An 18,807-nucleotide genomic window follows, 5' to 3' on the forward strand; every position below is an offset into this window, starting at 1 on the left:
TTAATGAAACACATTTCCACTTATGATTGATTCTTCCATGATAAATGCAAACTCTATTAAAAAGTTAACCATGACTAAAGTTAGAATTGAATCGTCCTCGGCCAAATTTACCAAAAGAATTATCCTTTTTTCCTCTCCAAAATGGTTAGAACGTTAAACTTGCAAGAGCAATGGTTAGTTTTCAAGAGAGATGTCAATATTGATTTTATTGAAAAAAAAATTCTTCTTAAAACTAGTTTTTTTCTAAGTAAGATAAGCATTCAATTACATAATTGATGAACAAGCATTAAAATGTTGATCGGAATATTTGATAATCCTATCTTAGTTTTTATATTTTCAAAGATTAACGGATGGACCACAAGGGCATTGAATAACATAAGTAAAATCTCGAGTAAATAAAAAGAAATGAATTATTTTTAAAGTGAAGTCAATTTGATAAATTAGATAAAAATATTAAGATTATTTGTTAAAGTTTAACTAAGTCATTTTAGATTATGAATATTCAAAGTTATTCCAATGTGAGAATCAATAATTCTCCAAATTCTTCTAAACAAGATAAATATTACTCATTCCCTCTCATAAAAAATATCCTATTTGAACATTTTACGATTCTTAATAAAATGATTGAATGTGTGAGTTTTGATGATAAAACTAATATCATTTAATAGAATAAGTCTATTAATTATAGTTAAAATAATGGTTGAATAAAGTGAAAATTAATAAATAAAGGTAGGATGATAGATGAATTATAATAAATGTTGTATTGATATCGTAAAAGAACACTTATTTTGAGGCATAAAACATTTTTTTATGAGATAAAGAAAGTATCTATTTAAATATCTTATAAATAAATTAAACAATTCTTTAAAAAAAATCAAGCATTACAACCAAGATGAACACGAACAAGAAAGATCGTGAATAACACATTATATTAAACAATTATACATAAATAATTTGAATTTGTTAGCATGAAAAATAAGTTCGGATTGTCGGACATTTCCATTTTACTTGTATTTTTTATAAAAAAATTATGATTTAAAATTCGTGTCTAATATATCCGTCTCATACAATATTTTCTTAAATTTTTGCAGAAATAAAGATTAACATAATTTTTGTATAATTAAAATATTATTATTCAAATATCTAAAAATTAACATAATTTCAACACATTCTAAAAGACGTCACTTAATCAATCGTTCATAAAAAAAACAACCGTAATTAGACAGTATAATTACAGTATAAATACATTGTTAAAATAGGTAAAAGGTGATGATAAGATAGCCTCTCTCTTTTTTGGGGGTTTAAATTCATTGCATGAAATACAAAGACGAAAAAGCACCGTATAATGCGCTGATACGTATCTAGTCCATTTCCTCGCCCCTTCCTTCCTTGTGGACCCTACCAATATTCCTTCAATGACCGGTCATTATTTGGAATCCAAATTGTAATTAATAAACAATTAACTAAAATGATTAACACCAATAAATAATATTCCAATCACAGAACAAAAGAAAAAAAGTGCATAAATTCCGAAAACGCACCAACACCACAACAACTCCTTTTCGTTCTTCAATCACAGATTCCTTCTATCGTCTTCGCGTTATTCGTTGCAAAATCGAAGGAGGATCTCTCTCGCGTTTTCCCTAGGTAAATCATATCTACGATCGGTTTTTCAGTTCGTGATTTGCGTTTTGATTTTATAGATTTCGATCTGTTTTTTTTTTTTGATTTGGTTAGGTTTACGCTATGGCTTCGAAGCGGATCTTGAAAGAACTCAAGGATTTGCAGAAGGATCCTCCAACTTCATGCAGTGCTGGTATTTGTTTTTTTTAACCTTCTCATGGTGTTTTGAGTAATTTAATTGTTTAATTATATTTTGCTTTTTTTTTTGAAATAAAATATTTGGTGCCTGTTTGTTCTTACTGGCTTCAATTTTAAGCTTGGTTCTGGTGTGTTTATAGTTTGGAATTCGTTGATAAATTACATATTGTAACCAATGTTTTAAATAACCTTCACGGACACGCTGTTGTCGCGTAAATCGCGTAAAGGCTTTAGCGATATCGGTCGGTACAGGTGTTTTGGGATACTGATTGCGGTGTAGTGGTGTGAATTAATTAACCACTATTTCCTTTTCATCAAATCACGGTATTGATATGAAGTAACGGTACTGATATCGGCACCTACTGATATGCTTTTGTCGCGACGTTTCTTTGTGGTAACATACCGTTTTTTAAAACCTTAATTGTAATTGCATGTTCAGAATTTTATGTTTTTTTGTTTTGTTTTAGATTGATTGTTGTATATGTTAAGAGATTGGTTTTACTGTCATTTGTGGATTAGGTTAGTGTTTGTTTGTTTCCATGCTGGTGTGAGCGTGACTTTATAGGATACGATGATGTTGTTGCTGAAGATGGATTGAGTGGATTTATATCGTTATATGTTTCCGTAGTTTGGTGTCTATGTAGGCTTTTGGGTTACAGAAATTTCAAGTTATATTTATCTTTTTTTTACCTGATCCTGCTATTGCTTAGATTATACATCTGTTGGTGCTGCTGTGTGTTCTGTGACTAGATTATGCAGAAAAGGAATTTATATTTGCCATAGTTTTGGGTTCTGATTAATGTTGTAAGTTTATATATTTTATCTAGATAGTGGTTGGGGTTCAGTCATTACCTGAATAAAAAATATTTGATATTTTAAGTGCTGGATATTCTTAAACTCGTTTTTTATTTTGGATTTAGCATAACTAGTTGTGGCAAGTCAGCAACTGTGTGGTGTATTTTTGTATAAGTGGCCTGGTAGGATTTATCGGATATGTTACTGAAGAACACTTACTTTCTAAGCAATCATATGATTTTAGTCATAGAAGTGGGATGGTATAGTTTGATAACATTGTTTCAAACTTGGAATTTCACCTTTTTATTTCTCAAAGGATGTCAAGATACCAGTTGACTTGATGGGAAGTGTTTCGAATTGAGGCCATGGTATTGCAGAATTCAGTCAGCCACCTCTAAATCCAGATGGTATTGTATGTTTCCATGGCAGATCATTGTGGCCATCATTTTCTATGGTGCCTGCAGTTGCCTTGGCTAAATTAGTGAGTAAAAGCAGAAGTAAAAGGGGGTTGGCACTTATCGGGAAAAACCGAAGTCCCACATTGGCTAAAGAAGACAGGGAGTGGGTGTTTACTTGCACGATTGTGAGTTCAGAACAAATGATGGGGTGCACAAGGAAAACAGAACACAATGGTTCTCGAGAGATGGTTTTATTGGAATTTGAGAAAGATAAGAGAATGCGAAAAGAAGAGGGACGAAGTTTTGAATATATAGATAGGAAACTTAGTCCCAAATATCCAATTGTGTAGAAAATTGGATAAACTGCGTTATGGTTGAAGAGGAGATATGAGGCTGATCATAATTTGATACTAAATTATACATATTCTTTTAACTGGGTTTTAATTTGGTTATAGATTCGGCCAATGTAACCATGTAGTTTGAACAGGCCCAATTGTCAATGTATCAATTGGCCTGATGGGTAATGGGACATTTTGTAGCACTCTGTCATTTTAGGTACACTGTTTGTGCTGGCACTCTGAAAAAAATGTGCGTGTATCTTATTTTGATTTTGTTTCAAAACATTGCAGGTCCTGTTGCTGAAGATATGTTTCATTGGCAAGCAACAATTATGGGTCCTCCAGACAGTCCTTATTCCGGAGGTGTTTTCCTTGTCACTATCCATTTCCCTCCAGATTATCCTTTTAAGCCACCCAAGGTATGTATGCCTATCTCTTGTCTGTTTCTGTTTTGTCAATCATAGCTTCTTTTAGTTCTTAAAACTTATTTTGTTGAATGTGGCCTAGCATATTCCCTTTTATTTTGTTGGATTGCTTCTATGTCATTTGAAAATTCATTTATTTACAATGATCAGGATTTTAGGCATGCTCAATTTGTTTTCTAGATAGGGCGAAGGTCACAAGTGTGCAGTTCTGTTGAAACTTTTTGTTAGGACTTAGTATATTCATGCTGTATGTTTAAACATATCTATGTAGTATTGCAGTCATGTACTTAATTTCATCTGATCTCTTTATGCATGGTGATCTTTTAGGTTGCATTCAGGACAAAGGTATTTCACCCAAACATCAATAGCAACGGAAGCATTTGCCTTGATATACTAAAGGAGCAGTGGAGCCCTGCCCTTACCATTTCCAAGGTTTGTTTATTGATTTGTCATTTACTGAGATTATCATTTGTTCCTTTATATAAGCTTCCTATTCTTCATTGCAATACATTTCTGAACTAAGTGATTGTTTCTTACACTTGGTGACAACCAGAATTTACTGAATTAGGGATTCATCACAATGTTATGGTTTTTAGTTACATCGAATCATTATCCATATGTTCATTATTTCTCTTGCATATATATAGGTGCTGCTCTCTATCTGCTCCTTGTTGACTGACCCAAATCCTGATGATCCTCTGGTTCCTGAAATCGCTCACATGTACAAGACAGACAAGAACAAGTACGAGTCAACTGCAAGAAGCTGGACCCAGAAATATGCTATGGGTTAATATGGTTTTTGTGAGGGAGATCAATTTTAATTCAAGTGTCTAGGCCTAATAGCCTTTGTATGAAAAATTGTTGACTTCCATTAAGGTCCCTTCATTTGAGAATGAAATGGGGGTGAATTTGTTATGTTTGTATTGTGCAAAAGGAAAATGCTACTTTGAGAACAAGAAAATGTAGCCCAATTAAAAGTTTGTTCAATATGTTATAACCTATGTGTTAATAGTTTCATGTTGTACTTAGATATTGTTTGGCTTGTTTTATTATCAGTTATATTTGTTTTAGAATTACACAATATTTGCTTTCAAAGGAAAATAATGTTGCTAGATTTAATGGATGATAAGATTTGGCATTGAAATACAAATTTCTTGAAAAAGAAGTCACGAGAGTTTCTCATCTCATATTCTCACCGAGCCCCAAGATTAAGTTAGTGTTGAAGAAGATTAAATTTTTTAAAATTCTGATCAAACTTATATTATGTGCTCTATTGGATTGATCGGTCCGAAGAAATTCCTTCAAAATGGATTCAATAGAACTATGAGAATATCCAAGAGATTGAGACTTGAGAATTTGTCAATGAATGTTACTTATACACCACGCAAAAATATTAAAATGTACTTCAGATTATGAAGATATATCTTCGCATGCATTAAATTTTGATTAAATGTTAAAATATTTTGGAGATGTATCTCCGTAACAATTTAAAATGTATACCATGCATCAAATTCAGAAGCCATTTTATAAGTTTATTGTAGTGAAGATGCATCTCCGTTTATTTTATGGAGATGTATCTCTGTAGCGTATTATAACATAACTCTTCATGTTATGTTTTGTTTACATGTATTTAGATAAAGATTTAAACCATACAAGTGATCAATGTATTTTGATACGCATTCTTCTATAATTGTACTTAGGAATTTATCTACTTTATTTTGCTTATTTTACTATTTTATTTGTTTTTAGATTTAAGTTCATGATTGCTTTTTAATCTATTTTCGTTTGTTATTTTCAGTTTTAGCGGTTATTTAATACCTGTTCACTGTTCGGATCATAACTTGAGCTACGGGATGCCGTTTTGCACGTTCTGACATGCGTTGCAAAGCTAAGAGAAAGAGCTACAACTTTTGTGTTGAAGCCAAAAGCTAATTCGGAGTGCAAAAAGTCTCGAATAATTCATTGAATTTCCAGACTTAATTAAAATAGTTAGTTTGAGCCAGTTTTTGTAATTTTCGGGCCGGATCCTATAAGGGTCCGAATTTGCCTTTTATTATATTAGGTCTTTCACTACTATAGTAATGCTATTCAAAATTTTGATGATACAATATTTCTTAGAAGATTTCATGGAGAACTAAAGTTCACAAGATTGATATGCTGTAATCGGCTTCCGCCGATACTTTGAGGTTTCTTAATTTTCAACAAAATGTCTTTTCCCTTTCAATGTTTTGTTCTATATCTTGTATGCTTTATCATTAAACTCGTTTTTGATCAGTGTGCGACAGCGAATCAAACTGGCGTCGTTGCCGGAGACTCTTGTAGATTTTAACCATTATTATACTCTAACCATTATTATAGTCATAGGTGTTGTGTTTTAGCATTTTTTGCCCTAACTTTCTTGTTTTATGGTCTTTTTGGGTTTTAGGATAAAAAAATATGTTTTTTTTAAGAAAATTGTCTCAAATTATTCTGATTCTTTTTCGATTAAGTAGAAAAAAATCAAGGATAAAAAACCTCTATTTAGAAACTAAATAGTGGAAGTCGTCCTAAAAACCCGAAATTCTTTATTTTTCTATTTTTTATGATTTATTTTCTGTTTTGATAGTTTTAGAAAATTCCGAAAAAATTCTCAAAATTTTTAATTGACGTTATTAGATTAATTTTCGTGTTTTTGTATTTTTTTCCTTTTATTTTAATAGTTTTTTTCCCGTATTTCAATTGTTTTTTCTTAATAGGGACATTGTCGGTATTTTTCTTTTTGTTGCTGCATTGCTGAATTAGTTGTGTTTTCTCATTGTTTGTTGATTTTTTTTCTATTGAGTTTAACATGGCTGACCAAAGAACTCTGAGAGAACTTGTTGCCCCTGATGTTGATTATAATGTTTTGTGTATTGAATATCCTGTTGCTACCAAATCCTTGATTGAGAACATGTCACTTAACTCCCAACCCTTCACAACAAGGGATAATTTTGTGGTCCAAGCAAAAGGTGTGAATAAGATGAATGTTTCTTCTTCCAACAAAGCTCTAGAAACCAGAATTGATGAACTTACCTCTTTAGTGAAACAATTGATGTTACCCCTTCCACCACCACCATATAACCCTCCACAAGTAACCACCTCTTCACCTTCTGAACCTTCACTAGAGGAACTTGTCAAGCAAATGGTTGTAAACAGTCTCCAATTTCAGCAGCGAATAGATTATAGTATTCACACTTTGCAAATACAAATTGGACAACTTGCCACTTCAATGAATGCCATGCAACAAGCTCAAGGATCAAACCAACTGCATGCCCAAACAATAGTTAATCCAAAAGGCTCTAATGTGAGTGCAATTTCCTTGAGATCCAAAAAAGTTACAGAACCAGCCCCAGAAAAAAATAAAAAAAAATTAGTGTAACACCTGAAAATAAACCTGAACCTTCTATTGTTGTTGAGGTTGGAAAAAAGTATGTATCACCAATCCCTTTCCCATAAAGAGTACTGGAAAATAAGAAGATTGACGCGGAAGAGCATTCTGTTTTTCAAATAGAGTTGCTTTCTGAAGTTGTTGATAAAGCTTATTCTGATTTATTTTCAGCTGATTTTTCAACTTTATCTGATTTTGATGATATTTACTTATGTGATGATTGTACTAACACTAACCTTTGTGCTGAGATTGATGATGTCTTGCAGGGTGACAGTGTAAATGAAGTTGTCTATGTAGTTGAAGCTCTTGACATCCCGGCTGCCCCAAACATACCATCAATTGAACAACCACCTTCTTTAGAGCCTAAACCACTTCCCGAGAATTCATATTATTCATCAAAGCTTCAACTTAAGCAGAAAGATAAGAAGGGAATTGGATGGACCTTGGCTGATACTCGTGATATTAGCCCATCCATATGTATGCATAAGATCTCACTTAAAGATAAAACAAAAGTAGTGAGACAGCCCCGTAATCCTTTGATTCTTGATGTTGTGAAAAAGGAGATCACTTTTACGTGCCCATTCAACACTTTTACTTTTCGAAGATTCTTCTTTGATTCTGGAATACAAGGCAAATGCACTAATCAAAATTTCAAGGTCAATGGACACTATCCAAAGCTACTCCATGAGAATCCGACTTTGGAAGAAGAGGGTGTAGAAGAGCTCTCTTTGGGAAAGGCTGCTTATGCAATCATTTATCCGCCTTGACTCCTCGGGTGTGTTCTTTCCTTTCTCTCACTCTTATTTTATATTTATGTTCTTTCATTGAGGACAATGTATGTTTTAAGTGTGGGGGAGAGAACCATTTATTTATTTTGTTTTCTTTGTTTTGTTTTTATTTTTTCTCTGTTTTGGTTTTTGTTTACTTTCTTTAAAAAAATTGCATGTTTTTTCCTTTGGTTTTTGAGTTACAATTATGAGTATTTTTCTTTGTTCTCTTGACTAAAGTCTTGTGGTGTGTTGTGAAAATTTTGTTGTGCATTTTTAGTATGATAGGTAGGACTAAACTCTAAATTGTATATCATTTGTGATAGATCAATTAACCTTGTGAGATTTTGAGCCTTATATGGATAACATACAAAAATCCATCTCTTTCTTTCTTGTGTGATTCGCTCATGTTTGTTAGTCTCTAGAACTTGAATTGACTCTTGTTGATGCTGTTATTTACTTGTGCACACTGATATGATAAAGACAATTTTGTTTTTTGTTTTTTTAGCCAATTAGTCAAAAAACCAACCCTGAAATAATATCATCCCTTGTTTGAAACCTCCTTGAGACTATTATCTATTTTTTGTTTAAAACTCATTACAAACCGAGAAGTAAAAAACAATGTTATCACCCTATTCAAAAGGTTGAAAGAGTCTTGTTTGGAGTTGTGTGGGGTTGAATAATTATGTTTATAATATTTCAGAAGTTGGTAGAAAAAGAAAATAGAAAAGAAAAAAAAAGAATGAAAAAAAAGAATGATGTATACATGTCAATACATACTCCTTATGAAAAGAAAAAAAAAGAAAAAAAAAGAAAAAAAAAGAAAAAAAAGAGAAAGGAGAACAAAAATATGAATGAAAACAGTTACTATAGAATTGTTGAAGTGAATGAAATATTTTGTAAATTCAACTCCCGCGGTTTCTTTTAAGTCTCTTTTGTCTCTTTGAATTTTAGCCTAGTACCCCTTAGGATTTATCTCACCCTTACCTTGGCCACGTTACAACCAAATAAAAGTCCTTTTGATCTTTGTGTGCATGTATTTCAATTGTGGATGCTAGAGTTTTTTCAAGCATATGATAGTACTAACTTTCATGTTGTGCTTTGAGTGTAAACAGTTAATCTAAACACTTGAGAGTTGAGTGAATTATATCCTGTGAGGATCTTACTGCTTTTGGATGTACTCTTTGGTAACTTGTTTTCCTATCTGCTTTGAATGTCACAAAAAGTTGCTTACTAACACCATATTCTTGAAGCTTAGACTTAGAATTCTGCTTGTACCTTATATATTGAAAACTTTTGGAAGTGCATGCTCTGTTTTCTTTCCTTTTGTTTTGAAATTGTAATTTTGCTCGGAGTGCAAAAGTTCAAGTGTGGGGGAATTTGATCAGTGCATTTTGATACACATTCTTCTATAATTGTACTTAAGAATTTATCTACTTTATTTTGATTATTTTACTATTTTATTATGTTTTTAGATTTAAGTTCATGATTACCTTTAATCTATTTTCGTTTGCTATTTTCAGTTTTAGCGGTTATTTGATATCTATTCACTGTTTGGATAATAACTTAACATGAGTTGCAAAGCTAAGAGAAAGAGATACAACTTTTGTGTTGAAGCCAAAAGCTGATTCGGAGTGCAGAAGTCTCTAATAATTCATTGAAGTTCCCGACTTAATTAGAATAGTTAGTTTGTGCTAGTTTTTGTAATTTTCGGGTCGGATCCTATAAGGGCCCGAATTTGCCTTTTATTATATTAGGTCTTTCACTACTATAATAATGCTAATTCTGAATTTTGATGATATAATATTTCTTAGACGATTTCATGGAGAGCTAATTCCCAAAGAGCTGATCTGTTGTATTCGAATTGCACTTTGAGGTTTTTATTAATTTCAGTTTAATTTCAATTTCTTTTCAATTTTTCCTATAAACTCGTTTTCTTAATTCGATTACTTTCGTTTGCTTAATTCGATTGTTTCTTATAGGAAAGAGTTGATTAAATTTGATTGTTCGTATGATCCTTAACTATAATCACGTTAGCATAATTTTTTTCGTTATCGTGTTTGATTAAGTCACATTTGCTTAATTCACGTCTGCTTAAATCCGTTTGCTTAATTCGCGTCTGCTTAAATCCGTTTGCTTAATTTGGAAATTAGGAACATACATCATATAATATCAATTTGCGCTTGTCAGTGGGTATTGTAATCGAATGGGATTGAATCCGCTAGGGAATTGAAATTATAAGAATTGATGATAAGTCGGAAATCGATATAATAGATTAACTTATTTATCAATTTTGCTTTTACCTTTAATCATCTTCGATTTAAGTTTTGAACCTTAAAAAAAATCTTCTTTTCATTCGTTTGGTTACAACATTCAAGAGTCATTGTGATACGACATTCGAGTGTCGCTTCCGTTTTACTACACTTTTAAACTCATTTTTGACCTGTGTGCGACAGCGGATCAACAAGCGATATGCAAAAAATGACGTACATAAGTCTAGATAGTCCAACAATGTCATATATAAATAAAAGACTAATAAATATAAAAAAGTCGAGAACAACGATAAAGTAGCATGATGTTAAAATAAAATACAATTTATAGTACTACTATTATATACCAATGCACTACTGTGTATGTCTGACTACATCTCTTCTGACTCCTATGTCTCCTCTGACTCCTCTACGTCATCGGTCTCCTCGGCCATTAATCCCCCAGTCCGTCCCTGTCTCCGGTACATCAATGTCCCTCATGTCTCCGTCATGATGGCATATAAGACCTGTCTCACATCAGACCCATTAGAAAAGATAACTCTGTCAATGCCTGCTTAAGCAATCTCTACAATGCAACAACATCTGAGCAATACATCCTTAACATGATCTAACTCTGTCCGCTTCTCCTATAGTATCTCCTGATGAGCTGACCTCGACGAATCTCCTGGAGCAGCATGCACCATGTGCAAATGTGACACCCTGAATAATCATTTGATATACCCTTCGACGTAGCTCCAGTCGCTCACAACTATGATACTCTTAATCTCCTCTAGTATCAGAAAACTCTCATAATCATCAAACATGTCATCTATCTGTATGGAAATGGTCTGAGTGTAACCAAACTTCCACATGATGCGCTCGAGAAGGTGAGGAGCAGTGAGACGCGATCCGTAGGCCAACCATCCAGAGCGTAACACTATCCCGTCAAATGACCGTGTCTCACGGTGATCGACATAGTTGTTGATGTGCATGTCCTCGACAACCAAACAATCAAGATACACTCTAAAAGGCTCAGTCACCTGGCTCCTTTTAAGCAGGGAAAAAGTAGTAGCACGCGACATATCCTCAGTGTAACTCGATACACTTACCTAACCGAAGATGCGTGGGAAGTGCTGGAGGATTCAAGCCTGAAATGAAAAATTTGGAACACACGAATTATCAGTAATGGCTTTGTAAATATGAAATGAAAATGACAAAGAAACATTAAAAGATCAATAATTATTACCGTCAGTAGTGTGATGCTGTCTGTGACCTGCTTCGTCTTTCACATACAACCCTCTATCAAATTTGAGTACAGGTAGACGAAACAAATGCCCCTCTATTGTACTCATAGATCTGATCAAAATCTTCAAAGTACCATAGGTAGACGTCATCTGTATAAGTCACACTCTTATCCTTAAAAATCACAGTGCCAACCAAATATAGCAGGTATGCTCTCATAGCATACGATATATGGAGTGCCACCTGCTCATCATCACCCGTAACATGTTGTGCTCTCAGGATCTCAGTCGTATATATCTTCTTCAGGTATTCAAACCTAGCATGAAGCCCTGGTTCTATCCAACTCCTCACTCGCCTCTACTAGATCAGCCCCCGTATAGTCTACCATCATCTTGAGTGCCTCGTCTTTGGTAATGCTCCCATGATTTAGAAGTCCCCCCTGATAGGAAGATGTAGAAAACACGAGACATCGTCGAGTGTGATATACATCTCACAAAGCGAGAGATGAAATGAAGAGGTATCTGAGTGTCATCTCCCCACGAATGCATTAAGCATCTTGTGGTTGACCGTAGTATAATCGGTCATGCACAAACCCTTCAGGCCAGATAATGACAAAACTTCCTAAAACCAATCCTCATTCGGATGAGGCAAGTAAGTAATCTTTCGCCCGTGGTTAATAAACTTCTACGGATCACGCTCCTGAAAAAAATAAAAATCAATGTCAGACATTTGTCAATTAAAATTAACGTAAATAAAAAAGAATGAATCCAACTAATGCTATCTCTCCGTCCTATATATGTCTGACAGTATAGTATGGACATAGGCAGTAATGACAAATCTACAGGGCCTCCTCCAAATGCCTATAACTCAGCATCCACAACAACCTCACCCTTCGGAGGTGACACTGGATCAACAACATCAACAGTAGAAGGTGACACTAACTCATAAGCATATACAATAGGAGATGCCACTGGTGAACCAGGCACCTCAGGCGCCTGAATATGGAAAATCTAGCGTCTGTAGGAGGATGAAGGGAGTGATGCGTCAGTAGGTGAATCCCATCTCCTACAGGAAGAAGAAGATGGAGAAGCACGAGTCCTAGAAGTAGATGGCGCTGCATGGCCAGAGGGATCAGGAGCCTCCGAAACCTGCTAACTCTCTCGTGCCTCAGTCTATCGTGTCTATCAGTCATTATGCCTACAAGTTAAAGTAAAACAGAAAATTAATGCAGGAAAACAACACCACAAGCAAGAAAATAAAAAAAAATACTAAGAAAATTCTGGAGATGCATCTCCAGAATTTTCTGCAACTCAGCAGCTGCGTTAATGACGACAATGTACCCATGCAATCCCAAAAACACTGATTTGATCATCCATTTCAGCCAACAAACGTGTAATACACTATGTCTAAAGTATCATACATGCAATTTCTACTCATTTCTAACCTTAATCATCAATTTCTACTCATTTACACAAAAACTCAAAAACTTATAAAAAACTATTTTTTTTTATAAATTTCAACTTTTCTTCGGGGTTGAATGACGTTTCTGATGTTGATTGAAGTTCCTTTGAGCTTTGTTGATTGATTTTTGAGTTGATGATGAATTTTTTTAAGAGACTTTGAGTTGATTTTGAGCAAAATGGAAAATAAGGAAGAAGTATCTGACGCGATTTAACCTCCAAAATATTTCGAGCATGCATCTCCGAAATATTTTAACGTTAATTGAGTCTTAAGTGCCTCCGAAAATGTATCTTTAAAATCTGAAGATATATATATATATATATATATATATATATATATATATATATATATATATATATATATTATATATATATATATATATATATATATATATATATATATATATATATATATATTAGTGGTTAAGAAACATAAACATTGCATTAAAAAATTCCTTTGAAATTTTCAATCCAGTTTTCTTGAGTTTTCTTTTGACTCTAAATAAATTTGGAGCAGTATTAACAAGCAGGCGTAGGTTTCACAAATTTAGATAGTAAATGATCAAGTTATGGGTGCTATCTACACCGGTTCCCATTCATCCCTTTTAAGAAACGCAATGAGATAAATAAAGACCCTTCTTTCCCCGGCACATTTGCAAAGTGGCAACGCAAGAGATGTAAGTAGGGTGGCTCTTGCATAAACTGGAACACATGTTTGCATTAGAATGAGTGTTTATGGTACACCTCATATATTTCTTTAAAGATTCTATAACAATTCAGTTTTTCCTTGTTCCAAAAGTAAGTTTGGATGCATCCTGTCAAGAAGCTTTATTTCGGAGCGTATGTTTATTAATTGTGGATTTATTGACAGATTCTTTTATTTATTAAGTTTTTTTTCTTTTCAGATTTACCTACAATTTCTTGTTTCAAAAGCTATCCGAAAACCTCTTTTTAAAATGTATTTTTGTAATTCCGAAGTTTTCTTTTGTAATAAAAGGAATCTACCTGCGATATATTTTTCTATTTACTGCATTTTTAAATGTGATTTCTTTTACTCTAAAATAACATGATCCTAAAGAGGTTGAGAATTGATGGTGGTGGTGAGTATATCTTAGTTGAGTTTGCTCAATTTTGTGAGAAGGAGGGGATTGCACATGAAGTGATAACACCATACACACCTCAACACAATGACATTGTTGAAAGGAAGAATATAAACATCTTGAATATGGTTAGAAGCATGCTCAAAGAAAATCAGGTGCCTAAGCACTTATGAGATGAATCCACTTCAATTAGAGTGTACATCATGAATAGATGTCCAACAAAGAAGTTGAACTACAAAACACCTCATGAAGCCTGGTCAAGATTGAAGCCAAGTGTTGGTCATCTCAAAAATTGGATGGTCATCTCAAAACAATTGCCAGATGAATGAATGAAGAGGAAACATTTTAATTTTAATATATAAGAATAATGAGATATATAAACTCGTGTAAATTATAGAAGGATCAAACTTACGCGTCATACGATATAGTTATGGAAAAGAGTGATTAAACATAGACTAAGAAAATAGACTCAAATGACTGATAATTAATTTGATTTTATGCTTAAGAAGTCGATCATAGAAGCGATATACTTACTACGATGTGTGATGGAGCCATATCAGATGGATCAACAAGATTTGCACTTAATTTTCGTTGATTTGGAGAAAGTGTGTGATAGAATGCCTAAAAATATTTTGTGAAAAACCATAGAGAATAAATGGATTAAGATTGTCTATATTCAAACTATTCAAGATATGTTTGAGGGATTCTCGACAAGTGTTAAGACATAGTATCGAAAGACACACGATTTTTCCATAAGAATTAGATTGCACCAATTTTTTTAATGAGGGGACTCAAGAGTAAAATATATCAACACATAAATGTTTTATAAAAATATCTTAAATATTTTCAAAAGATTTTTTTAGAGAAAAACATTTTTTGTTAATATTTGATTATGACGGTTACAAAATCAATTATGATAATAAATAGGCCTCGTAACAGATTATGAAAATTGCATAACAAATTATAACTATAAGCACACTCCATAATCAATTATGATTGTTACATAATAAATTATGCCGGTAAAAATACTCCCATATTGTTGTATAATCGATTATGGTTGTAAACATGCACGATACTCAATTATGGCCTTAGAACAATTAATTATGCTAATGTTTAATTTGAATATTCAATTACAGATCATGTATAAATCAATTATGATGCATATCAGGTATAATACAACAAAAACAACAATCAAGCCTTATCACAATAAGTGGAGTCGGTTACATGAATCAACTTTTACTATAATGTTTTATTCAGAATCATGCTTCTATCCAAATCATTAATCTAGAGATCTTTCTTAATAACTTCTCTTACGATCTTTCTAGGTTTTCCTCTTCCTCTAGTTGTTTGACTTTTCTCCATCCGATCTTCTCTTCTTACCATTGAATCTACATGTCTTCTCTCTATATGTCCAAGCCACCTAAGTTTCCACCATCTTCTATACTATATGTGCTATCTCAACACTCTCTCTAATATTTTATTTCTAATCATATCATTTGTAGTCTTACCACACACCCAACACAACCATCTCTTCTATACCTATTGTATTATCGTGTTAATTCTTAAATGCTCAACATTTTGTCATGTACAACACCAAGTCTTACCGTAGTCCAATAAAATTTCTCCTTCATCTCAAGCGGTACCTTTAAGTACATAAAATCTCTAAAGCCCCGCTCTATTTCAGCCACTTAGTTTGAATTTGATGGTTTACATCCCTTGATATTTTTCCTTCATTTTTTATTACAGACCAAAGATATTTAAATTCTGTGACTTGAGGGATAATATGTTCTCCAACTTTCACCTCTAGGTTAGAAACGTTTTTTATTTTGTTGAACTTACATTCCATATACCCTGTCTTATTTCTGCTTAGGCAAAAACCATGCATTTCGAAAGCTCATCTCCAAGTCTCCAACCTATCATTTAAATCCTCATATGACTATCTAAGTAGGACTATATTATCTACAAAAAGCATGCATCTCAGTGCTAGATCTTGGGCGTGTTCCACAAGTACATCTAAAATTAAGGTAAAAGGTAAGGGCTTAAGGTTGAACTTTGATGCAAACCTATTTTAATGGAGAAACTGTCTGTCTCTCCACCTTGTTTCCACATGCTAGTCGATACTCCTTCATACATATCTTGGATAACTTAATTATATGCTGTGAGATATTGGATCGAACTCTAGTATGATGGAATGGTAGCTTCTTGGTTCGATAATTCAATAGGATCATTAGCATGCCGTCAAAGTCTATTCACATGTTGTAGTCGAAGTATGCTAGGATTGTTAGCATGTTGAATTGGGCCTATTTGTTATGCTCAATTGTTTAAGTTAGCTTGTTCTCTAAGTTATATTGTGTAATGGGCATGTGTGTAAAAGCCCATTAGTTTAGTGTGTTAGTTTTCTTATAGGTAACATACTAGCCTCTCATCATTGTATAACGCAAATCCTAATTAGGGTGAGAGGGGTTATTTACTACTCTGTAACACTTGTAATCTTGTTCCCAAGAGAAAGTAAAGAATATCAATTTATAACCAATTTCATTGTGTTCTTCTTGCTTCCCTCTTTTCTACCCTTGTGGGTTTCTTGCCGATAAAGGAATCGATTATACTTTGTTATTCCGACATCGTTTTTCACAACAAATTGGTGCGGTGAGCATGGAGAAGATGCCATCAACAAAGTATAAGATTGAAAATTTCACCGAAGTGAATGATTTTGGTCTGTGGCACTTAAAGATGAAAGCCATACTGGTTCAACAGGGTTGTTTAGAAGCGTTGAAGGGAGCAGAAGCCATAGACGTTGTGTTAACGGACAAAAAAACGACTATGATAGAGAAAACCCACAACACCATCTTATTGAGCCTTGGTGGTAAGGTTCTTCAACAGGTTTCGAAGGAGACGACGACGTCGAAGTTATGGGTGAAACTAGAAAGTTTGTATATGACCAAATTGTTGGTCGATCACCTCTACCTGAAGCAAGCTCTATATTCATTCAAGATGAGTGCAGACAAATTTCTGGCTTAGTAGTTGGATATGTTCAATAAGCTGATTCTTGATCTTGAAAATATCGATGTCAAGATCGAGGATGAAGATCAAGCACTGTTACTGTTGTGTGCTTTGCCCAGATCACATGATCACTTCAAAGAATCTCTCTTGTTTGGAAGAGAGTATCTGACCTTTGAAGAAGTTCAATCAACCTTGTATTCTAAGGATTTGAATGAATGAAAGGAGCACAAGCCATCTTCGACTGGTGAAGGCCTGTCGACTAAGGCGAAATTCACAAAGAGAGATGGCAAGTTCGATAAGAAGAAGGGTGAAAGTCAACAAAAATCTTATATTGGTGATGCATCTAGTATTCGATGTTATCACTGTAAGGAGGGTCATACAAGAAAAGTGTGCCCTGAACGCCTGAAATATCATAGAGGTAAGGATAATGGAAACGCATCCATTGTTCAAGATGATTTTGAATCATATGATGTTCTTGTGGTTTCAAGCGGAGACTCAAGTAAAGAGTGGATTATGGATTCAGGTTGAACTTGGCACATGACTCCAAACAAAGACTTGTTCGAGGAACTATGTGATCAAGATGGTGGATCTGTATTGCTTGGAAACAATAAAGCTTGCAACATTGTAGATGTTGGATCTGTGAGATTCAAGCTCCATGATGAGTCAATAAGGTTGTTGACTGAAGTCAGGTATGTACCTGATTTAAAGAGAAATTTGATTTCTCTTGGTGAATTCGATAAGAAAGGATATGTTTTCCAAGGATAGAAAAGTATTCTAAAAGTTATGAAGGGGTCGAAGGAAGTCTTAAGAGGCGTGAAGAAACAAGGCTTGTATACCCTTAAGGACGAAGTTGTCAGTGGTTCTACAGATGTTGCATCCATGGAACCTTTGTCGAAGACAGGAATTTGGCACATGAGATTGGGCCATGTCAGTGAAAGGGGTTTGGTCAAATTGGGGAAACAAAATTTACTTGATGGAGACAAAGTCGAAAAGCTGAAGTTTTGTGAATCCTGTGTACTTGGAAAATCTTGTAGAGTGAAGTTCAATAAAGGCAAACAAAGAACACATGGATCCCTTGATTACATCCATGATGATCTTTGGGGTCCTGCAAGGTGTCCATCATATTCAGGTGTAAGGTATTTTCTATCTATAGTTGATGATTATTCCAGAAAGTTATGGGTATTCATCCATAAGACTAAGGATGAAACTTTTGAGAACTTCAAAAGTTGGAAGACTCTGGTCGAAAATTAGACTGGCAAAAAGGTTAAGAGGTTGATAACCGACAATGGCCTTGAATTTTTCAATGAGGTGTTCGACTGTTTTTGTGCAACCTCTGGTATTGCAAGGCACAAAACTATTGCAGGTACTCCCTAACAAAACGATTTGGCTTAAAGGTTTAATCAAACCATTTTGGAAAGAGTTAGATGCATGTTCACTAGTGCTGGGTTAAAGAAGGTGTTTTGGGCAGAGGCTGTTTCGACAACAACATATCTGATAAACAGATGTCCTTCGACCGTGTTAGATGTGAAGACACCGGAAGAAGTTTGGTCGGGACACCCACCAGATCTCGACAAACTTAGAGTATTTGGCTGCATAACCTATGCTCACATTAGGAAAGACAAGGTCAAACGTAGAGCTCTAAGATGCATGTTCATGGGATACGATACCCTGAAGGAGTCAAAGCTTATAGGCTATGGTGCCTAGAGCCAGGTCATAGGAGGTGTATCACCAGTCGAGATGTAGTTTTCAATGAAGCTGAGATGACTTTCAAGAAAATGGATGACGTTAGTCGAAGTGAATAAATAT

At 34.0% G+C, this 18,807-nt stretch overlaps 1 protein-coding gene across 2 annotated transcripts; it reads left to right on the forward strand.

The window, feature by feature from the left end:
* Nucleotides 1-1,314: 1,314 nt before the first annotated feature.
* LOC127098635 (SUMO-conjugating enzyme UBC9) lies at nt 1,315-4,788 on the forward strand. 2 transcript variants are annotated; one of them, XM_051037280.1, is made up of 5 exons: nt 1,315-1,647; nt 1,738-1,816; nt 3,644-3,771; nt 4,105-4,209; nt 4,425-4,788. In XM_051037280.1, the coding sequence occupies exons 2-5, from the start codon at nt 1,747-1,749 to the stop codon at nt 4,566-4,568; spliced, it is 447 nt and encodes a 148-aa protein (XP_050893237.1). In that variant the 5' UTR covers nt 1,315-1,647; nt 1,738-1,746; the 3' UTR covers nt 4,569-4,788. The 2 variants fall into 2 exon arrangements, with proteins under 2 accessions (XP_050893237.1, XP_050893238.1); XM_051037281.1 differs by having other exon boundaries at nt 1,479-1,643; nt 1,733-1,816.
* The last annotated feature ends 14,019 nt before the right edge of the window (nt 4,789-18,807 follow it).

Source organism: Lathyrus oleraceus, chromosome 6 (genome assembly GCF_024323335.1).
Source record: "Lathyrus oleraceus cultivar Zhongwan6 chromosome 6, CAAS_Psat_ZW6_1.0, whole genome shotgun sequence".
In the NCBI taxonomy this organism is placed as follows: domain Eukaryota; kingdom Viridiplantae; phylum Streptophyta; class Magnoliopsida; order Fabales; family Fabaceae; genus Lathyrus; species Lathyrus oleraceus.